The sequence below is a fragment of the Sminthopsis crassicaudata genome, chromosome 4, assembly GCF_048593235.1.
Source record: "Sminthopsis crassicaudata isolate SCR6 chromosome 4, ASM4859323v1, whole genome shotgun sequence".
In the NCBI taxonomy this organism is placed as follows: Eukaryota; Metazoa; Chordata; class Mammalia; order Dasyuromorphia; family Dasyuridae; genus Sminthopsis; species Sminthopsis crassicaudata.
The window spans coordinates 182862823-182882988 of NC_133620.1; the positions used below are offsets into that span (position 1 = coordinate 182862823).

General features: G+C 33.1%; 1 protein-coding gene across 3 annotated transcripts in view; it reads left to right on the forward strand.

Moving 5' to 3' along the window:
• MAN1A1 (mannosidase alpha class 1A member 1) overlaps nucleotides 1-20166 on the forward strand; it is a 166940-nt gene that overhangs the window by 119956 nt on the left and 26818 nt on the right. For all 3 annotated transcript variants that reach the window (XM_074309988.1, XM_074309989.1, XM_074309987.1), the window contains one exon: nucleotides 16605-16728. In XM_074309988.1, coding sequence (XP_074166089.1) covers nucleotides 16605-16728 — 124 coding nt within the window. The remainder of the gene's footprint in view (nucleotides 1-16604; nucleotides 16729-20166) is intronic.

The window sequence follows — 20166 nt, forward strand, 5'->3', positions numbered from 1 at the left end:
ACAAAAATTAATATTAAATTTCTATTCCACACAGTTATATAAAGACCAATTGGACTAAGGTAGTCATTTGTGATCAGATTCTGTTTTTAGCTAAAATTTAACATTCAGTCCTTATGTTTAGTAAAAGAAAATTTAAGTTCCAAAAGTAAAATGGGGAGAGGGAGAATAAAAGAAAGGGAGATCCTAGCATTTGCCTAATTCATCAAATAATCCTGAGCAATGTTAATGTATCAAACTATTAAGCTAGCTTTGTTAGAAAAGCTAAGACTTAACAAACTTAGCTAATAATAACGATTACATTGGTTTATAACATTTTACAGTTCTTCCAGCCCAGTTACCCTTCTTGATAGTGCCAGTATTATTCATATTAAATATTTGAAGAAATTGCTGTTCAGAGAAGTTAGGAGAGTTGTCTAAAATTACACAATTAATATATTTTAGAACTAGAATTCAGGTCCAGAGCTTCTGATTTTGTCACTGTTGTTTTTCTTTTATATATAATGAAAAGAAAAGCAAATAGGATGGCTGAGCTTATATTAATATTGGGATTTCTACGAAAGGTAGAACCAAACTTGAGGTGTAGGTAGTTATAAACTATAGCTTTTTTCTCTAGTATAAAGCAGATTAGAGATGGTAGACTATCTGGTACTTTTCTCCTATCAACTGAAAAAAAAAAAAAAAAAAGGAAATGATCCCTTAGGATATAAGAGAAACTAACCCATAAGAATAGTAGCCGCCTACACACCTGGAAGTAACCTTTCCAGCAAGCCAAGAACATAACCCCAGGCAAGGAAGAAAATGCTGCAATAATAATAGATTACATGTATGGAGTGCCTTATATACATGTTCCAATTTAAGCTTCACAGCAGCCCTGAGGGTACCTACTATAGGGTATAATTATTATTATTATTTCCATTTTACAAGTAAAGAAATTCTGATTCAGAAAAGTTCAATGGCCAATATTATCTAGCAACCTGGTGGTCTTAACCCTTCAGTATCACACAGGAACATTTCCCCTTTGAAATTAAGGTTTGCACTTATAATGAATCTTTTTCTTTTTTCATCTTCCTTCCTTCCTTCTTTCCTTCCTTCTTTTCTTTCCTTTCCTTCCTTCCTCCCTACCTCCCTTCTTCCCTTACTCCCTTATGAGCAAATGGGAAAAACCATGGGAGAGATTAAAAAAAGAAGTGAATTTTATCATGTGTTGATTTACATTCAATCTCCTTAGTTCTTTTTCTGGATACAGATGGCATTTTCTGTCCAAAGTCTGTTGGGATTGCTTTAGATCACAGAACCACTGAGAAGAATTAAGTCTTTTATGGGTGATCATTGCATATTCTTTTTGTTATTGTATACAATGTATTCTTGTCTCTGCTTGTTTTGCTCAGCACCAATTCATGTAAATCTTTCCAGGCCTTTCTGAAAATCAAGTTACTCAGCATTTTTTGTAGAATAATAATAATATTCCATTGTCTTCATATGCCGCACCTCATCTTATTCAGTCATTCCAGTTGGTGGGCATCTACTCATTTTCCAATTCTTTGTTATCAAGAAAAGAGCTACCACAAAAATTTTTGCATGTCTGGGTTCTTTTCCCTCTTTTATGATTTCCTTGGGATGAGGACCCAGTAATGTCATTTGCTGGGTCAAAAGGGTATGCACAGTTTGATGGCCCTTTGGGCATAGTTCCAGATTGCTCTCCAGAATGATTGGACCCATTCACAATTCCACCAACAATGCATTGGTGTCCATTTTATCTTTCATAATGTTCTCTAGTTCTTTGGACATAAATTCTTCCCTTCTCCAAAGATCTGATAGGTAAATAATTTGTCCGTGGTGTCATCCTTTATACTCAAACCATGTACCCATTTTGACCTTATTTTGGTATGGGGTATGAGATGTAGATCTATGCTAAATTTCTGACATATTATTTTCCACTTTTCCCAGCAATTTTTGTCAAGTCAGGAGTTCTTATTCCATAAGGTAGAATGTGGAGATTTATCAAATGCTAAATTTCTATATAGTGTCATGATTATTGTATCATGTGTTTTTAATCTATTCCACTGATCCACCACTCTATTTCTTAGCTAGTACCAAATGGTTTTGATGACTGCTGATTTATAATATAGTTTTAGGTTTGATACTGCTAAGCCACACTTTTTTTTTAAAATTAATTTCCTTGATATTCTTGACTTTTTATTCCAGATGAATTTTGTTATTATTTTTTCTAATTTTATAAAATAATTTTTGGTTGTTTAATTGATATAACCACTGAACAAGTAGAGCAATTTAGTCAGAATTTTCATTTTTATTGTATTCACTCGCCCTATCCATGAGCAGTTGATATTTTTCTAGTTGTTTAGATCTGACTTTATTTGTATGTGAAATGTTTTATAATTGTGTTCATAAAATTCTTAGGTTTGTTTTGTCAGATTTACACTCAGATATTTCATTTTATCTATGGTTATTTTAAATGGAATTTCTCTTTCTATATCTTACTGATGGGCTTTGTCAGTAATATGTAGAAATGCTGATGATTTGTGTGAGTTTATTTTATATCCTTCAACTTTATTAAAGTGATAAGTTGGTGTCTAATAGGGTTTTGGATGATTTTCTAGGATTCTCTAAGTATATCACTATATCATCTGCAAAGAGTGATAGTTTTAGTTCTTCAATGCCTATTACAGTTCCTTTCATTTCTTTTCCTTATTGCTAAAACCAACATTTCTAGTACAATGTTGAACAATAGTGGTGATAATGGGGATACTTGTTTCACCCCGATATTATTGGAAATTCATCCAGCTTTTGTCCATTACAAATAATACTTAATATAATAATAATGTTAAGGAAAATTCCCTTTATCCCTTTATCCCTCTGTTCTCTATTGTTTTTAATAAGAATTGGTACTGTATTTTGTCAAAATTTTTCTGCCTCTCTTGAGATTATCATATGATTTCTGTTGGCTTTGTTATTGATGTGGTCGATTATGGTAATAGTTTTCCTGACATTGAACCAGCCTTGTATTCCTGGTATAAATCTCACTTGATCATAGTGTATTATCCTACTGAAAAGTTGTTGTAATCTCTTTGCTGGTATTTTATTTAAAATTTTTGCATCAATATTTATCAATATTCTGTAATTTTCTTTCTCTGTTTTGGTTTAGGTATCAGTACCATAGAAGGAATTTGCCAGGACTCTTTCTTTACCTGTTTTTCCAAATAGTTTACATAGTATTGGAATTAACTGCCACTATTTTTTCTTTATATTCTGTTCTAATGAAAACCAATCTTATTCTCATCCTACTCTTAGATGTCTCATCCCCATCCCTATTCTGGGTTGGATGTGACTCAGGCCAGTACCTACTAATTTGTTAGTAGAATAAAATGAAACACTTAAAAGTTTTCAACAATTAACATTAGAATATTTGAAGAATTCAACAAGAATATACACCCAATACACCCTAAATTAATTCTAATTAATTTAGCTCCTCATGGATGTTTTAGGCTCAAATGTCAGAAAGTGATTCCAGTAGACTGAGCTTTAGTCACCTGGGCTGATCAAATCTGAGGGTGGTTTTAATACTTTTTAAGGAGAAACTAATCTTACTAAACTTACAAGGTAGAATATTGCTCCCACTACTTGCCTTTACTTATGGTCCCTACCATATATAGAACAGTTCTTAAAAGAAGAGACTCAAGCCATTTGAAAATATATGAAAGTGCATGTATTTTTATTTGTTGTCACTATTCTTTTTACTTTACTTTTTTACAAGAGACTTGCAGGAAATGTTTGTAATATTAAAAAGAAAAGACACCAGTAAAACTCAAAAATAAATTTTTAAAAATAGTAATGATTGTAGCAGAAATAAGTGTGTAACTTAGAGTTGTTAGCCTGGAGTTACAATGCTTTATAGTTAGTTAATAAATGAGTCCAAGTCTAAATAACTACACAAGAGGTCTCAGAAGCTGTTAAAATCAATGAGCCTTGCAACTATCACAAAAGCAACTATATAAATTTCTGTTAAAACTTGGAAAGTTTTAGGATAAATAGAAAGTCACTGGATGCTATAAAAGCTCTCATGTTGATTTTTTTAAATTACCAGCAAACATTGCAGTCTACTTGCCTAAGTACTAATCCAAGCAAAGTTACTTTTTGTAGATATAAATCCTTGTCTTTGATGCTGAATTTGGGCGTGTCCAGGACAAAGAGCCTGGATAATGGACAAGGTATAGCTCCTCACAGTTAGTCTTAATAGTGAAGTGACAGTAAGTACATTGTCCAGAAAACATCTGTTAGGTGAATATAAGATCCAGTTACACCCCAACTTTCTGACTTTTTTGGAAGCTTATCCAGTTTTTTTTTTTCCTCTGATTCAGCCTTTACAGAAGTACATTGCCCTCTAGAGAGACTCCCAAATTAGAGAACACTGGGAAATACCAATTGATAACATTGGCATTTTATAGACGAAATCCATTTCATGATTATCCTGAGAGTGGAATTACTGACTTCTGGAATAATAGAGTCTTCTTCCCTTGCATATCTTATCCCCAATTCAAGTGTCTCTGAGTCTGTCCAGAGACAGATACTACCACAGGAAGAATGATTATGTCCTTTAACCCTCATTCTGATATTATTTGGATAATCAAGTAACTCAGCACATCAAAATTCCTCATTTCTATGAGCCACCTTTAATCCACAAAATTCCAACTAAAGTCCAATTTTTGACTTTTTTTTTTTTTTTTTTTTTTCTTCTTTTTTGCAAGGCAGCTGAAATTAAGTGTCTTGTTCCAGGGTCATACCCTTACTTGCCCATCTAATTAGTGTCAAGTTTCTGGGGCCTGATTTGAACTCGGGTTCTCTTGACTCCAGGGCCAATGCTTTATCCACTATACTACTTAGCTGACCCCCAATCTTTGACTCTTGATGAAACATTTAGATTTTCAAGCTGTAAGAGAATATTGGCTGTTTGACTACCTTGGCAGTATTAAATTAATTCTGATTCAAGGGCTCAGCATAGCATAGATTTATAGTAGAAGACCTAGCTTTGAATACTGGTTCTGCCTTTTACAATCTATATAATCCACTTTACCTCTGTGGACCTCAGATTCCTTACATGTTAAATAAGGAGGCTGAATATGGTAATAAATTGTATCTGTAAATCTTCTATAATTTTGTGACAGTTGAAGAGATTCTGGTATAGCTGGAGATGGGATCCTTGTTGACCAGAAGCAAGTCACATCTTAAAATATGGACTTGTTCTTTCCACTATTAGAATTAATGTAAAACATTAGTATTGATCTAAAACATTAACCTAAATTAGAAATCACAAATGATATTTTTGCCATTACAATAGTTTGTAGCTTAATCTCAGCATTTTCTCAAGAGATTTGATACACAATTTTATTAACAAAGTTGGAATGGTCACAATGAGATTTGGAAGTATTATTTTTGTTAAGGTCAGCATTAGTAGGCTGCTGAGAGTTTTTATATTAATTACGTGATATTGATTGTTCATACTTTGAAAAATGTTAAAAGTTCAATTTAATTTTGAGACAAATTGAATATTTATTATCAGTAACAAGAGTAATCTTGACAAATTGAAGACTATTGCTTGTTATAAGAAAAGCAGCCAGATTATTTCTATGACCAACTTCAATAAACTATCTGGCTGTATATTAATGTGTTATTAGGATGTCTCCTCAATATCATAGATCATTATGTTTTGTAAGAATACATGATTAACTATTTTCCTGTCTGATATCATTTTGACGGCTGGAAAGTAGCTATTAACCTCTTATGTGTTCCCTATTAAACCAAGATGTCAGATATACATTCGTTAGGCATTTCACATAACATAATTTGGTATGAGATTGAGAGTCAGATATTAAGTGATTCCCTTTATGTCTATATGCATTAAATATTTATTATTGAATATACTAGGTACAGTGTGGAGGAAGGTGATTGATTAGAAACTTAACCATGATCACTGTCTACAACTCAGTTGAAGGAGATCAAGGAAATCTATTAAAAAGTTCAAACAATCACATGGAAGACATGACAAAGCAACATATTATGAAGTATTTTTATTCCTTTAGATTTGAAATTATTCTGTTTAAGGATGCTGCTGAGAAATTTAAGTGTGACTCCATCCTTTACTAGCTGTGTGCTCCTGAGTGAATTATTTGGCTGTACTAGGCCTAAGTAAAGCCAGTCTAGTGATTCAGATTTAGGATCAGAACAAAATAGTTTTACAGTATACTCACAGCACTAGATAGTCGGCCATCAACAGATTATGGAGAGGGAAGGGGAAGCAGAAGAATGTCAAGGAAAATGTAGTAAGGAAAGCTGTCGTGGCTATTCTCCATTGTTGGTTGAAAATCCCAGAGCCTATTAATTTTTGTCAGACATAAATTATATCATCGGTTGCTGTCCCAACCAGAAAATCTACTATTTTGAAATGTAGACTAAAGATTATAATTCGTGTCTGGTTTTTTTTTGGTTGGGTGGTAGATTCTTATTAAATCCCAAAAGAGAAATCTGCATTTTTAAGGCTCTTGGTTATTCATAGACCCTGATAAGTAAGAAGCCAGTCTTCTTGACCATGCTCAATTATAATATTCTTAGTAAATTATATGAATATAATAAATAGTGTTATGTTCACAATATTAAATTTTGAGCAGTATTTAAGAATAGTGACTTCCTTAGAGCCTATTCTAGACTATTCTATATTCACTGCCTGACTTATCTTTGTTCATGCGACTTTCCCCCTTAGAAATCTGCAGTGTTCTTTTCTGAACATATACAGATCCCTGTCTCTGTATCTGGGCTTGTGTTGTTCTTCTTACTGTTTTATAATCCCTCCCGCTGCCTATTATGGGGGGAAAAGGGAGAATTGGCCTGTGAAAATCCTGCTCTATTCTTTGAAGTTTCACTCAAATGCCACATCCTCTATGAAACTTGTATAATTATTTTAGCTAGTAGTCATCTCTTCCTCTAATTCTTATATTCCCTTTTTGTATGAAACAAGTGCCCTTTGAAATGATTATTGGGGTACATGTCTTAGTTCCTCTCCTAGGGGTATCTTCAAGTAATGAACAGCCTTCCTTTTAAAAAAATAATGATGCTGAAGGAAATAAGTAAATGACAAGATTAACACAAAAAGATAACAGCAAAAGTAATGGACATTTTTATAATACCTTACATTTAGCAAAATTTTACATACATATACAATCTTACTTGAGCTTCACAATACGCACATGAGATATGGATACAAGTTGAATAATTATTGATTGATTAGATAGATGAATGGATGAATTAATGAATGGGCAAAAGAATAAATAAGTTTATTTTTGGTTCCCTTTCCTTCAGTACTATTCAAGTCCCAGTAGTAGGAGTAATGCAGATATTAGGTAAAACGTACCTAATCTACCTAACTTAATTTGATTATTCTAAATAATCAACTGTTTTCATGACTTTTGGGGTTTTAATTATCAACAAATTGGAGGTAGTGACTATTTACATATTTATAGGGAGCTACTAAATATGTATGAAAATATTCTTTGTTGATTTTGCACAATTCTGTTTTTAAATTTTTTAACATAATTTGCTTATTTTAATTATAGCTCTTCTTCCCAGCAATATGGATAAACAAGATTTAATCAAATTAAGATATTGATCAAATTAGATATATATGTAGATGATGACAAAAATCTGAAGTTCAACAAATGCCCACCATGAAGAGGAACAATTTTATTAATTAATTATTTTTCTAGTTCCAAATTTTTAAAAATGCTAATTGCTTAATACAGGAGTTTTTGTTTATTAAAGGCACTAATTTTAAAAATACTTGCTGAGCCTCTCCTTTTATGAAATACAGGTTACAGAAAATTAAGACATAAAATTTTAGATTTAGAGAAGTAGCTGTTAGAAATCATTTAGTTATGGGAAAACAAACACTAATCAAAATTAAACTTATTAAATGTATATAAGCAAAGTAGAAAACGTTTTATTTTGTTATCTTTAAGAATAGAATCAGTAGAATAAAGTCATTCATGAAGTTTCTAATTTTTCCCTATTGCATTCCAAAACAAACAAAAAAGTTGCCTTATCTGCTCTTTTGCATTATAAAAAATGTACTTCCTGTCATTTGTATAGATAATCAAACATTTATTGTATTATGCACCGTATAATATTTCTCTTTCAAGTCAGATTTCTTCTTGGATTTCCAGAACAAGCCAAAACCTGAAAGAAGTTTATTTATTGATCTGTTATTTAGCAAGAATTCAGGGAGGGAAATCCATTTTTAAATAATTTTCCTTTTTTTTTTTTTTTTTTTTTTTTTTTTAAGAATTACTGAGCAGTAAAATGAGAATAGTCTACTAATTAAGTCTTTTTAATAGTATTTATGTATTAATTGGATTGTTTTTATATACATGTCTCAATTCAAATTCTTCTATAAAATCTTTTATCTATAGAATTTTAAGTATCTTTATACTTAGTAACTTGAACTTCACCAAAGTAAGGTGCATTGTTTAAAATTTGTCAGTTGAGAATGTTTAAAACAACTCGGAGCAACTCTCATGTACATGAGTCACTCTAAAAAGAAAGGAATCAACAGTGTATGTGGGATTATGAAGTTGGTAAAATGACTGTAATTCTATAATTGATTCCTCATGATCTACTCAACATTTCCTGGAGAAAAAGCATGGAATGCCAGATTATATTACATTTATAAGTCAGCAACTAGTTGCATGCCCTTCCTTTTATTGACGAGTGCAGTATAAATATATAAATATTATATATATAATATTATATAATATATACATATTATATAAATATATAATAATATGTTATTAATAGTATATAAAGACTTTTGGTGTCAAAAGAGACCTCAGAGATCTTACTGAAATAAGTCTAGTCTATGGCACCCAGCTATTGATCTTCCAGCATTAGTTTGAATAATTAAAGAACTTAGTACCTCACTAGACTGCCCAGTATATTTTCAGGCACCTCTTAATTATTAGGATATTTTATTATTTATTATTATGATATTTTTCTTAACATTAAGCCAGTCTTTCTATCTCTAATTTCTACCCACTGCTCTTAATTCCAATTCCATTTCAGGAGTCCAAACAATATGTCTACTCCCTCATCCCCAAGCTAAGTTTTTACTTTGCTAATTATACAGAAAAGCAACCGATACTGTAATTAAAGAGACAAAGTGGTATGCATGCTGTTAGTAATAGACTCACCAGCTCACTCTTTTTAAAGACAGTATCTTTGTTAGTGTCCAAATCTGACAGCCAAGTTATTTTTATTTCCTCTCATATGTTGACAGCATCAGCTAGTCATTGCCCTGTTTGCTGATACTTAAAACCAAAGAAATATAAAAATGATCCTGATTTAAAAAAAAAAAAACATCAGTGAAAAATAGCAGAACTAGAGTGGGTGAATGAATGTAGAGTTAAATGAAAGTTTTGAGTTATTTCCAGATTCTTTAAACAAAACTCTTGACAGGTACCTAGATGATAATAGCTGTTTATGGAAGTACCCCCACACTGACCTCATTTAAAGTAAAATGCATGCCTTATGACAATATTTAATAGAATCTTTTTTTGAATGTCTCATGTTATTAAAATTTAGTCTTGCAACACAAATCTTGGGGGCGTTGAGGAGTTACACAGTTTAGTCCTGCATGTTCTATCATAAGATCTGCTTTCAAATCCCAGGGTTGCTATGTATTTCTTGTAAGGCTTTATATGAGATATTTAGTGTCTTTAGGCTTCAGCTTTCTCATCTATGAAACTTGCAACATTTTACATAGACTGTTCCTATTTCAGGATTTATAAGAACTCAGGAATCAATCTACAAGCATTTAAAAAGTAGATCCTATGTTCCAGACACTGCACTAGGCTTTGGAGACATAAATACAAAAAAGTAAACAACCTTCCTCAGAAGGATCTTATTTGCTACCAAAAGAAACAATATGTATATTTACATAGAATCAATACAAAATCAAGAAAAGTTATTTAAGGGGGTTAGCACTAGCAGTTGGGAGAATCAGAAAAGATTTCATGAGGAAGATAGTGTTTGAACTACACCTTGAAGCAAAAGAACTGTATTCTGTGAGGGAGAGGTGAATTAGTATACAGGCAGAGATGGATTATTCTAGGAAGGAGATCTATCCAATCCAAGAGCATAGAAATGAAAAAGGGAGTGCCATATGTGAGGAGCTTTGAAAAGGCTGGTTAGTTAAATTATAGAGTGTGGGAAGGGAGGAAATGTAGGATGAGGCTAGGTTGTGAAGGGCTGGAACAGAAGCATTTATCTTTTATCCTAGAAGTAAAAGGGAGCCACTAAAATTTATTGAAAAGAGAAATGACCTTTGGTCATTTGCTTTCCAAAGCAAAAGAAAATTGCTTTGGCAACTGAGTGAAGAATAGATCAGAAGAGGAGACCAATATGAAGCTGTTGCAATAAAAACAGTCCAATATGAGAAGGTTGTAGAGGTAGAAATAACAACATTTAGCCAAATGGTGGGTTATATGGAGTAAGAGAAAGTAAAAAATCAAGTTCCATTAAAAAGAAATTTTCTTGGTCTTATTTAGTCATATGTCTTATGTCCAATTATTTGTGAATTTCTTAGCAAAGATACTGGAGTGGTTTGCCATTTTCTTCTCCAACTTATTTTTCAGATGAGGAAATTGAGGCAAACAGGATTAAGTGACTTATCTAGGGTCACCCATCTAATAGATATCTGAAGCCAGATTAGAGCTCATGCGAGTCTTCCTGACTTCAGGCCCAGCATTCTATCCACTGTACCAACTAGTTGCCCTTAAACAGAAATAGGGAATTATAGATAATCTTTATCAAAATTATCTAGTTCTGTTACTTTTTATTTCCTGGATATCTCCTAGTGAGAGAGCTGGAATTCAAGGTCACCTTTAAATAAATAGTTTTAGTTTGGTCACTTTTAAAATGAGGGAAATAGCATACTATGTACTGTACTTCCCAGGGTTGATGCTATGGTCACATGAGAAGGTATCTGTGAAAAACATGAGTAATTATAATAATAGTATGTATTCATGAAAATTCAAGAATATTCATTAAGGGCCTGCTTTAAACCAGACATCTTGTAACCACTGGGGATACCAAGACAGTTCCTGTATGCAAGGAAATTGCATTTTACTGTGGGGTGAGGTTGAACAACTGCATGGGAGGCAACATGATATAATGGAAGGAATATTAGATTTGGAATCAGAAAACCTGGCTTTAAAATGAATATGTAAAATAAAGGAGTTGAACTAAATTTTTAAAAATACAAAGGAAAGAAAATAAATTTAAAAATGCAGAGGAATTTGAGAATTGAGAGAGGAAGTATTCACAACTGAGAAATCAGGAAAGGAGGCCTCAATTGAGGCAGTGAAGGAGATAGGCCAAGGTGAAGAGTAAAAGCATTCCAGGTAGGATGAACAGTCTATGCACAGGAAAAGCAGCCAGAATCCAATGCCTTCCACTAGGAATTAACTAGTTAACTAGTTTGTTTGTAAAGCTCATGAGAGGAAATAATGTGTAAATGGACTCCACATAAAAACTTTGTTCTTTTGTAAAAACATTTTCTAGAAGTATTCTTAGTGTTTATAAGATACACCCCATGTTAAAAGTTATCCTAGATATATCACAACTACCTGTATCAAATTTTTATCTTTCAGAACAAATAGAAACAATGAACAAAAATTTATAGTTAGATAATTCTAAAGTTCCCTTTTAAAAAATCATTTTTATTTTGGAATTCCATATAGTCATAGCGTCTTCTTGCCTTGGATATGACAAGCTCCCAAGGAACCCCAACCCCAGGAAACAGAATATTTCCCTGGAGTAATTTCTATTTATAAGCAGCTAGTTGTTGTAGTGGGTAGCGTATCAGGCCCAGAATCCCCAAACTTATCTTCCAGTCTGTTCTCAAACATGTGTTCCCAGGCAACTGACTTTGCCCTATTTGCCTCAGTTTCCTCATCTGTAGAAAGAGCTGAAGAAAGATATGGCAGTGTCTTTGACTACTCCAGTGTCTTTACCAAGAAAACCCCAAATGGGGTCATAATGAGCCAGACATGACTGAAATAGCAGAACGGCAATTTCTCTTTATACCAGAATATCAATTCATTGTCTGTAATCTCCCTGGATAGAATTCCTAAAAATAAAGAAAGGCAGAATTTGTAGACCTGGTGGTTTGTTTTGTTTCTACATCCATAGATACTTAGAACTTTTGAATTTCAGAACTGAAGGGAGACCTTGAAGATTATCTAGACCAATTACCTTTGGTTTATACATGAGAAAGGTTTTTTCCTTGGTGCTAGATGCCAAGAAAGCCAGGGATGAATCTCACTACTAATATAACAGGAAGAAGGAAAACCTACTTGACTTCCTTTTAATCAAAACCACAGATATGAAATAAATCCTTATCTTAGGGTCTACTAGCCCCTCACAGCTTTAGGAAAAAATGCTTATCTTATTTAGACCAGGAGGGCATACTTAGTCATCATTATTGCCTCTTTCTCTGACCAAGGAGCATATCTTCAAGTACTTACTCACCCTTATCCTTTGCTTCCATTTTTTTGTGGTGAGGCAATTATGTTGTTTGGGGAGGAAAAATGTTGATTTTTAGCTAACTTCTGGATTGTACTGTACCTGTTTGTAAAAAATAAGGTTGTAAGATAAACCCAATCATTATAATCATAGCAGTAAAAGCTCTGCTCTCCTCAGCAGCAGCTGTTAGTAAGAAATATCTTTGAATCATGTTCCTAATTAAAATTCTCTTAAATATCTTTAATCCATAGTTCTCTTTAAAAAGAATGGAAAAACCTACCTTTTCTTCTGTTCTGAATAGTCCAAGACAGAATTATTACTATTGTGCCTGATATATAATCCATCAATACATATTTATGAAGTGCCTCCTATATGCCCAGTGCTAAGTGCTAGGGTTACAAAATGAAACAAAAAGCCCCTATTCTCAAGGAGCTTACAGACTGATGAGAAAGACAACATACAGACAAATGTATATAAAGCAAATAGGATACTAGAAAATACTGGAATTTAGAGAGTCTGAGGCAAGGAAGCCAAGGAAGTCTGTAGTCAGATCAGAAGGTGGAGAGCCTTCCAGGCCTGGGGTAAAGCCAAAGAGAAGGCCTGGAACTGAGAGATAAGAGTGTCTTGACTTGGGACAGCAAGGACTTTAGTGTCTCTGGATCAAAAAGTATATGTCAGTAAAGTGTAAGAAGACTGGAAAGGTAGGGGAGGCTAGGTTGTGAAGGGCTTTTGGTGCCAAACCAGAGCATTTTATATATGCTACTGAAGAAAATGGTCATTAGATTTTTTTCAAATTTTCTTGGCAAAAGTACTAAACGGTTTGCCATTTCCTTTTCCAGCTCATTTTACAGAAAAGGAAACTGAGGTAAATAGGGATGAGTGCCCAGGGTAATACAGCTTGTAAGTCTCTGAAGTCAGATTTGAATTTACAAAGATAAATTTTCATGACTCCAAACCTGGCATTCTATCTACTGCAACACTTAGCTGTCCCCTGGAGAAAAATATGAAAAAAACAGGCATTTAATAAAATAAAAAACTGGCCATATAAGGCCCTCAAATTCACTTGTTCTGGTTCTGCCAAAGCAATGGCAGTCCACAACTTCCCACTGCTTGAGTTCTTTAAGTTAGTTGATAATTTTTAATGGCCCATAATGAAGCTCTAAATACTCAAATGGCCCTTGGCAGAAAAAAAAGTTTCCCAACCCCTGCTCTAAACCCATGAATTCGTTGTTATAGGAAATTCCTTTTGGGGAAACTCATCTTCTACTGGTCTTTAGAGAATATAGTTGTATAGGACATTGAGAAGTTGTAACTTACACAGGATCCCATGACTAATATGTTAGAAACAAGATTTGAATCCAAGTCTACTGAATCCCTGGCTCTTAGAATAATTAAGTAATTTTTAAAAATTTAATAGTCATAATATGGGAAAGAAACCAAAATCAATGCCCTGGATAATGTAAACATATGTTGGACTTTAGTGTATTTTTTATTAATTATATTGTTATATTGGTTTGCCACATGGCAGTGGATAGAGGCAATTTTATAGGTAGGAAGACCTGAGTTCAAGCTCACCTGAGGCATGCTTTCTGGATTCAGACAGATATTAACATCTCGGGCCTCTGAACATTTTTTTTTTTTCTTTTTTTTTAATTTATTTTTAAAAAACAGAATAAGAAAAAAGAAAAACAAAATAAAATAAAACAAAAGAGAACATTGTTATGTGTCCAGCAGAACATCAGGGAAGATTCAAACTATATAACAACAAATTACAAGTTCAAAAAAGTATATGTGTATATATATACTATACATATATACATATATATAAAGAAATTATATTCATGAGTGTCCATCTTTTCTTTACTTCCTTGTAAATTTTTCTTTTGTTCTCTGCTGCACACCTTTTTTACTTGATTCTTTTTTTTTCCTCTTTCATTTCCCTTTAGCACCATTTTTTTGGAAGGATATATTTATGTATACATATGTACATATACATACATATACACATCTCTTTCCTATTCCTGGCAACTCTTTGCTTTAATTTTGCTCCTACTTAATCTCCTCCTACCTATGCATCCCTTCCTTGTCTTTTTCCCGTTCCTCCACTTCGGAATTCTCACACAATTCTCAAAGACTCCAATTAGCAAAGAAGATCCTCTGTATAAATCATTGTCTTTATCCCCTTCATGGGTCTGTATGATCTAGGGATTCTCTGTACTTGAAATAAATTAGTGAAGTCACTTGGAGAAACACAGATTCATAAAGTTTTAAAAAGGTGTGTGCTGCTTAGATACCCTGCCTTTTTGTTTAGAACATTCTTTACCTCTTAATATGAGCTTCTAGGCTGAAATTTGTTCCTATAAAGCTTGCTGAATCTGATCTAATAGCTTCTTAGGGTTGGAGAAATTTAAGTATTTTGGTTAGAAAGGGCTTCCTGCTGGGCTACAGCCTGCTTGATGGAAAAAAAGAGAGTAAAAGTAAATAAGAAATAATGAGTATTATCAACAAATGACTTTTTATAATCTCCTTAATTATATTGTGACATTTGCCATATGTCAATACAATTTGCAAGTCTTCTATTGTGTGTTAGCCATGATAATAACAATTGACCCATGTTTCCAGAACCTAATTAAAATTAAGGCATGAACCCAGAATGAAATAAAATATAATATATAGAATCTGGACCCTTTTTTCTTCTTTACTTTTTGTTTGATTTTCATTTGGATTTGGGGAGGGGGGGGAAGTGCAAAATAATGAATTACTTTCTGAGAAGCAGATACTTGTGATTTCTTCTTTACTGAAGAATTGTTCATATATTTCAATTGGGGAATGACTTGTATTCTTATAAATTTGATACAATTCTTTACATATTTTAGAAATTATATCTTTATCAGAAATATCAGAATGATTTTTTTCCCCAGTTTTCTACTTTCCTTTTAATCTTGTTTCTGTTTGCTTGAACTTTTTGATGGTAACCCAACGCCGTTGTTTTATAATCACTCAAAGGAATTACATATATAATCCTGTTAAGATTCATTCAGATGTGTATATTTGGCCCGAAACTGCTCCATTCTTTATCTGTAGCAAGTAGTCATACAGTTACCTTCAAGCTATCAAAAGATTTTGAGATTAGTATGCCTTTAGATTAATATAAAACAAAAATTAGTTCATTTTTCCTGTGTGTGTGTTTTTTTTTTTTTTTTATGCCCTATTAATGTCTGTTCAGGGGTAAAACATGAGTAACATAATTACCAGTGTTTTTTATTTTTTTAGCTTTTAATTTTGAAAGCTTGCCTCTAAATTTGTATATATTTCTGCATATACACATACATATTTGCACACAAATCATGTGGGTGATATCTGGATTATTGTTAATATATTCAATTACCCAGGAACTGAGGTACAGAACCAAAATGGTTGGTAAGAAGTGAGAGAGAGTGAAAAAAGCTAATATTGAAAGCAAAACAGCACAAGAAGTTAGCATTTGAAAATATACATTCCTTATCTGATGAATACCATTTCTTGTGGTTATAAAGCTTGTGTTAAATTATAAAGCTTTTAAATTTAGCTAACCACAAATTTCCTCTGTTTCAGTCTTGTCTCTAAAGTTCCACTTCACGTTTGATCCAAAAAGAAACTAATTTTAATTAAAATTTTTAAAACTTTACTTGGATTTAGACGTCACCTCACAAAAAAAGAACCACCTGTACCTTCAAAATGAGTTTCTGGCTCACTAACAATGAGGATTAGACAACTTCTGTCTGATTTTATTAGCCCACTGGCTATGTTGTAGCTTTAAAGTAGGAGATGAATCTCTGTTGTGACTTGTGGGTGACAAGTAAAAAAAAAAAAAAATGTCACCATACATTCTTTACCTATAATTATGTTAAAGCATATCCAAAATTTGCACATTTACAGAAAATTGAATAAATTAATTCATCTTCTTTTAGCTTTTCTAGGACCTTGAATACTGGAATTAGTGCTTCCTAAAATGCCCTTCCTTCTTTCTCTTTCCATAGTGGGATTGGTCGAAATTGGCCTTGGGCATCTGGAGGAAGCAGTATTCTGGCAGAATTTGGAACCTTGCATTTGGAGTTTGTACATTTGAGCCATTTATCTGGGAATCCAGTCTTTGCTGAAAAGGTGAGAATACCCAACAAAATCTCCATTCCAAAAGCAGCAAACTCTAGCAACATTTTTTCTTCTAGAATTTTGGGCATTGCTGAATATCTTGCTCTTTAAAATTACATGCTGCTCTATGATGATGGGTTAAAGAAACTAGAAATACCGAATATAGGGAAGAGAAGATTCCTGGTCATCTCCAGGATCAAATACACAATCTTCTGTTTAGTGTTCAATAAGGCCTTCATAAATGATTCCACATTCCCCACCATATCTCCAAACTTCATCTTATCCCTTACTGCCCTCCATGCAATCTTTGATCCAGTAATAGTGCTTGGCTACTTCATGGACAAGATACTTCATCTCTCATCTCTGGGCATTTTCTCTGGCTGAACCCCTATGCTGATAGTGTTTTCCCTTCTCATCTTCTCCTACTGCTTTCCCTGACTTCCTTTGAGTCCCAACTAAAATTCCATTTTTAAAAGGAAACTTTTCCTGATCCCTCTTACTTTGTAGTTCATTCCTTCCCTAGGCTTATCGTCTGTTTATCCTGAACATAGTTGTTTGCATTTTGCCTTTCCCATTAGATCATGAGCCTGACGTTTACTTCCCCCAATACATTGCCTGCACAGATTAAGTATTTAATAAATGTCTATTGACTGACTGATTAGTGGGAAATATATGATAGCTACCTTCAGTGTTGAAGAACTACTTTAGGCTGGTTCTTTTTGGCCTCAAAAGACAGGCTTAGGAGCAATAGATAAACATTGTAAAGAAACAAATTTAGGCTTCATTTCAGCAAAACCTTTCTAACATTCAGAGCTGTCCAAAAGTGGGATCATCTGATGTGGAAACTATTAGGTCCCCACTCCTTGAAGGGCTTTGAGCAGAATCGAAGGACGAGTTGTTGAGTATATTTTAGTCAAGATTCTTTTTGGGTACAGTTTAGACTAGGTAGCTACTGAGATCTCTTTGAAATTCTGTTATTCATTTGATTTCCATAAAGCAGAGACACATTTTGGGATTAAATAGTATTGCTATTTAATTAATTAAATAGCAATTTAATTAAATAGCATTTACCAATGGTATATTTTTGGTTAATCAGCCCTCAGTTTCTTGTGAGAAGAAGCTATTTTCATTTCTTTGGGAAGCACAAGAATTTGTGTTTCCCTTGAGTAATATTGGCAAACCCTTTGGAGCAATTCTTTTTAACTTGGTATGAGGAAAAATTATATCTCTTAATTTCCTAACATTTGGTTTTCTTTGTAATTCTATGTGTTTTATTTTATTCAGCCTAAAATATTATTTTAATAAGTCCACAGTCCATTTGATTATCAGACCTCCTTCCTCTAGAGCAAGAAGAATTAAGAGAAGTAGGAAATGAGAACATCAGTGGACTTAGCGGTCTATCATATAATCCTTCTTGGTTTGCCAGTAAAACTTTGACTAGAGTTACCCAGCTTGAATTTGAAAGAAGCAGTATGTATAGTAAACTGAACTCTGGACTTCAGGATAATGCACTCTGGGTTCAAATACCATAATATACATGGTGATTTTAAATAAGGACAGAGTATTAAGAACTTGAGTGTTTAGGGTAATATCTGTGCTGAACTTGAAGGAATCTTAGGAGACTCTTGAAAAGGTAGAGTTGAGGAGGGATGCTATCCCAGGCCTGGAAAGCAACTTATGCAAAGCACAGATAGGAGATGGTGTTGAGTTTGAAGAATAGCAAGTAACTCATTTTGTTTGGGTTATAGAATGAATGACTAGGTAAGTAATAAGAAACAAGACTAGAAAAATGACTGGGAATTAAATTGCAAAGGATTTCAAACATCAGAGTAAGAAGTTTACATTTTATCCTATGTAGAATAAAGAATTACTGGAGTTTTTGGAGAAGGAGAGGGAGGGAGTTAGAACTGTGTCCTAGGAAAAATATTTTGATAGCTTTGCAGAAGATGGATTGGAAAAAGCAAAGACTGGAAGCATAGAGACCAATTTGGAAGTAATTTTTGTAAGCTGTGATGATTTGAGGATTTGAATAATAGTAATGGTCATGTGAATATAGAGAAGGGATTGGATGAAAGAGAAGTTGTGAAGGTAGTTTAAGGAAAACTTTCTTGAAAGTCTTCAAGACTTTCAGGATGAAAATGAGGGAGAGAAATTTGCAAACGTGAGTCACTGAAAGTATAATGGTACCCTCAAAAGAAATGGGAAATTTTTTTATTATAAGAGTTGTTTGGAATATCTAGGAAGCAAAGAAGAGAAGGAGAAAGATGGAAATGCACACACACATATATATGTATATGTATGTAAAAGATAAATACAAGAACTTTAAAAGAAATAAGGAAGCTCAAATGAATTTGGATTAAGGGACTGAGAAAGTTATGTTCTATTTTGAACCTGTTGAGTATGAGATAGGACAAATTGATATCTAGTCTTCCTAGGCATTTGCTATAGGATTAAATTTCAGTTAGGACTTTGTGTTTTCTAGAATCAAGATTAATAATTTCTAGATAGCGAAATCCTAGGAAGTACACTATTCCAAGAACCAGGAGAGTTGCTCTTTGGTTTGGATCGGCCACTAATTAGGCATATCACTTAGACTTTCTACTGCAATTTTCTCATTTGTCAAAGGAGAATGATAAAATTTCCTCTGCTATACCATAAGATTATTATGAGGAACTGGTGGTGGAAGTAGGACATATGCATGGAAAGGAGAACATAAAAACCATTTGAGAAGTAATAATGTAGTATAGAAAAATAATAATAAACTACTTTTACTTGATTGACAAAGAGTTTTTCTCACAATTCTGTGTGGTGGATTGTGTGTGGTTTGTGTATTTTTATCCCCGTTATATTTTACCATCAAGGGAATTGAAGCTCAGAATTAAAAAAACAAAAACAAACAAAAAAAAAACCTTACCCATAGGTATGGATGCATGGAGTTTAAAAAAAAAAAATAGATAGGTTGATAGGTAGCATTTCTTTGAGAAGCTTACTTTGTAATATGAAAAAATATATGAAAAGGATTTCGCTGGAAAGTGGAAGGAATTTAAAGAAGGAATGATGGGAAGAATCAGAAAAAGGAAAATAATATGGTAGTATCTTTTCCTGGCATTATTACTATCATCATTATAATAATTAGCATATGCACACACACATTTATAAATTTATATAGGGCTTTAAGGTTGTAAAATTCTTTACACATATTATCTGAATTTGAGATAATTGTTATCATTATCTCCATCTCAAAGATAAGGAAACTGAGGCTGAAAAGTTAATTGTCTTGCTCAGGATCACACAGGTATTAATTGTCTGTGTTAGGATTTGAATTTAGGTCTTCCTGACTCCTGGGTCCACAAGCCAGTGCCACCTAGCTACTTTTATTTTGGGTAGTAATATTGTGTCTAGACTGACAAAAGACTTACCAAAGCCTTCCAAGAACGGAGGCCTAGTTTC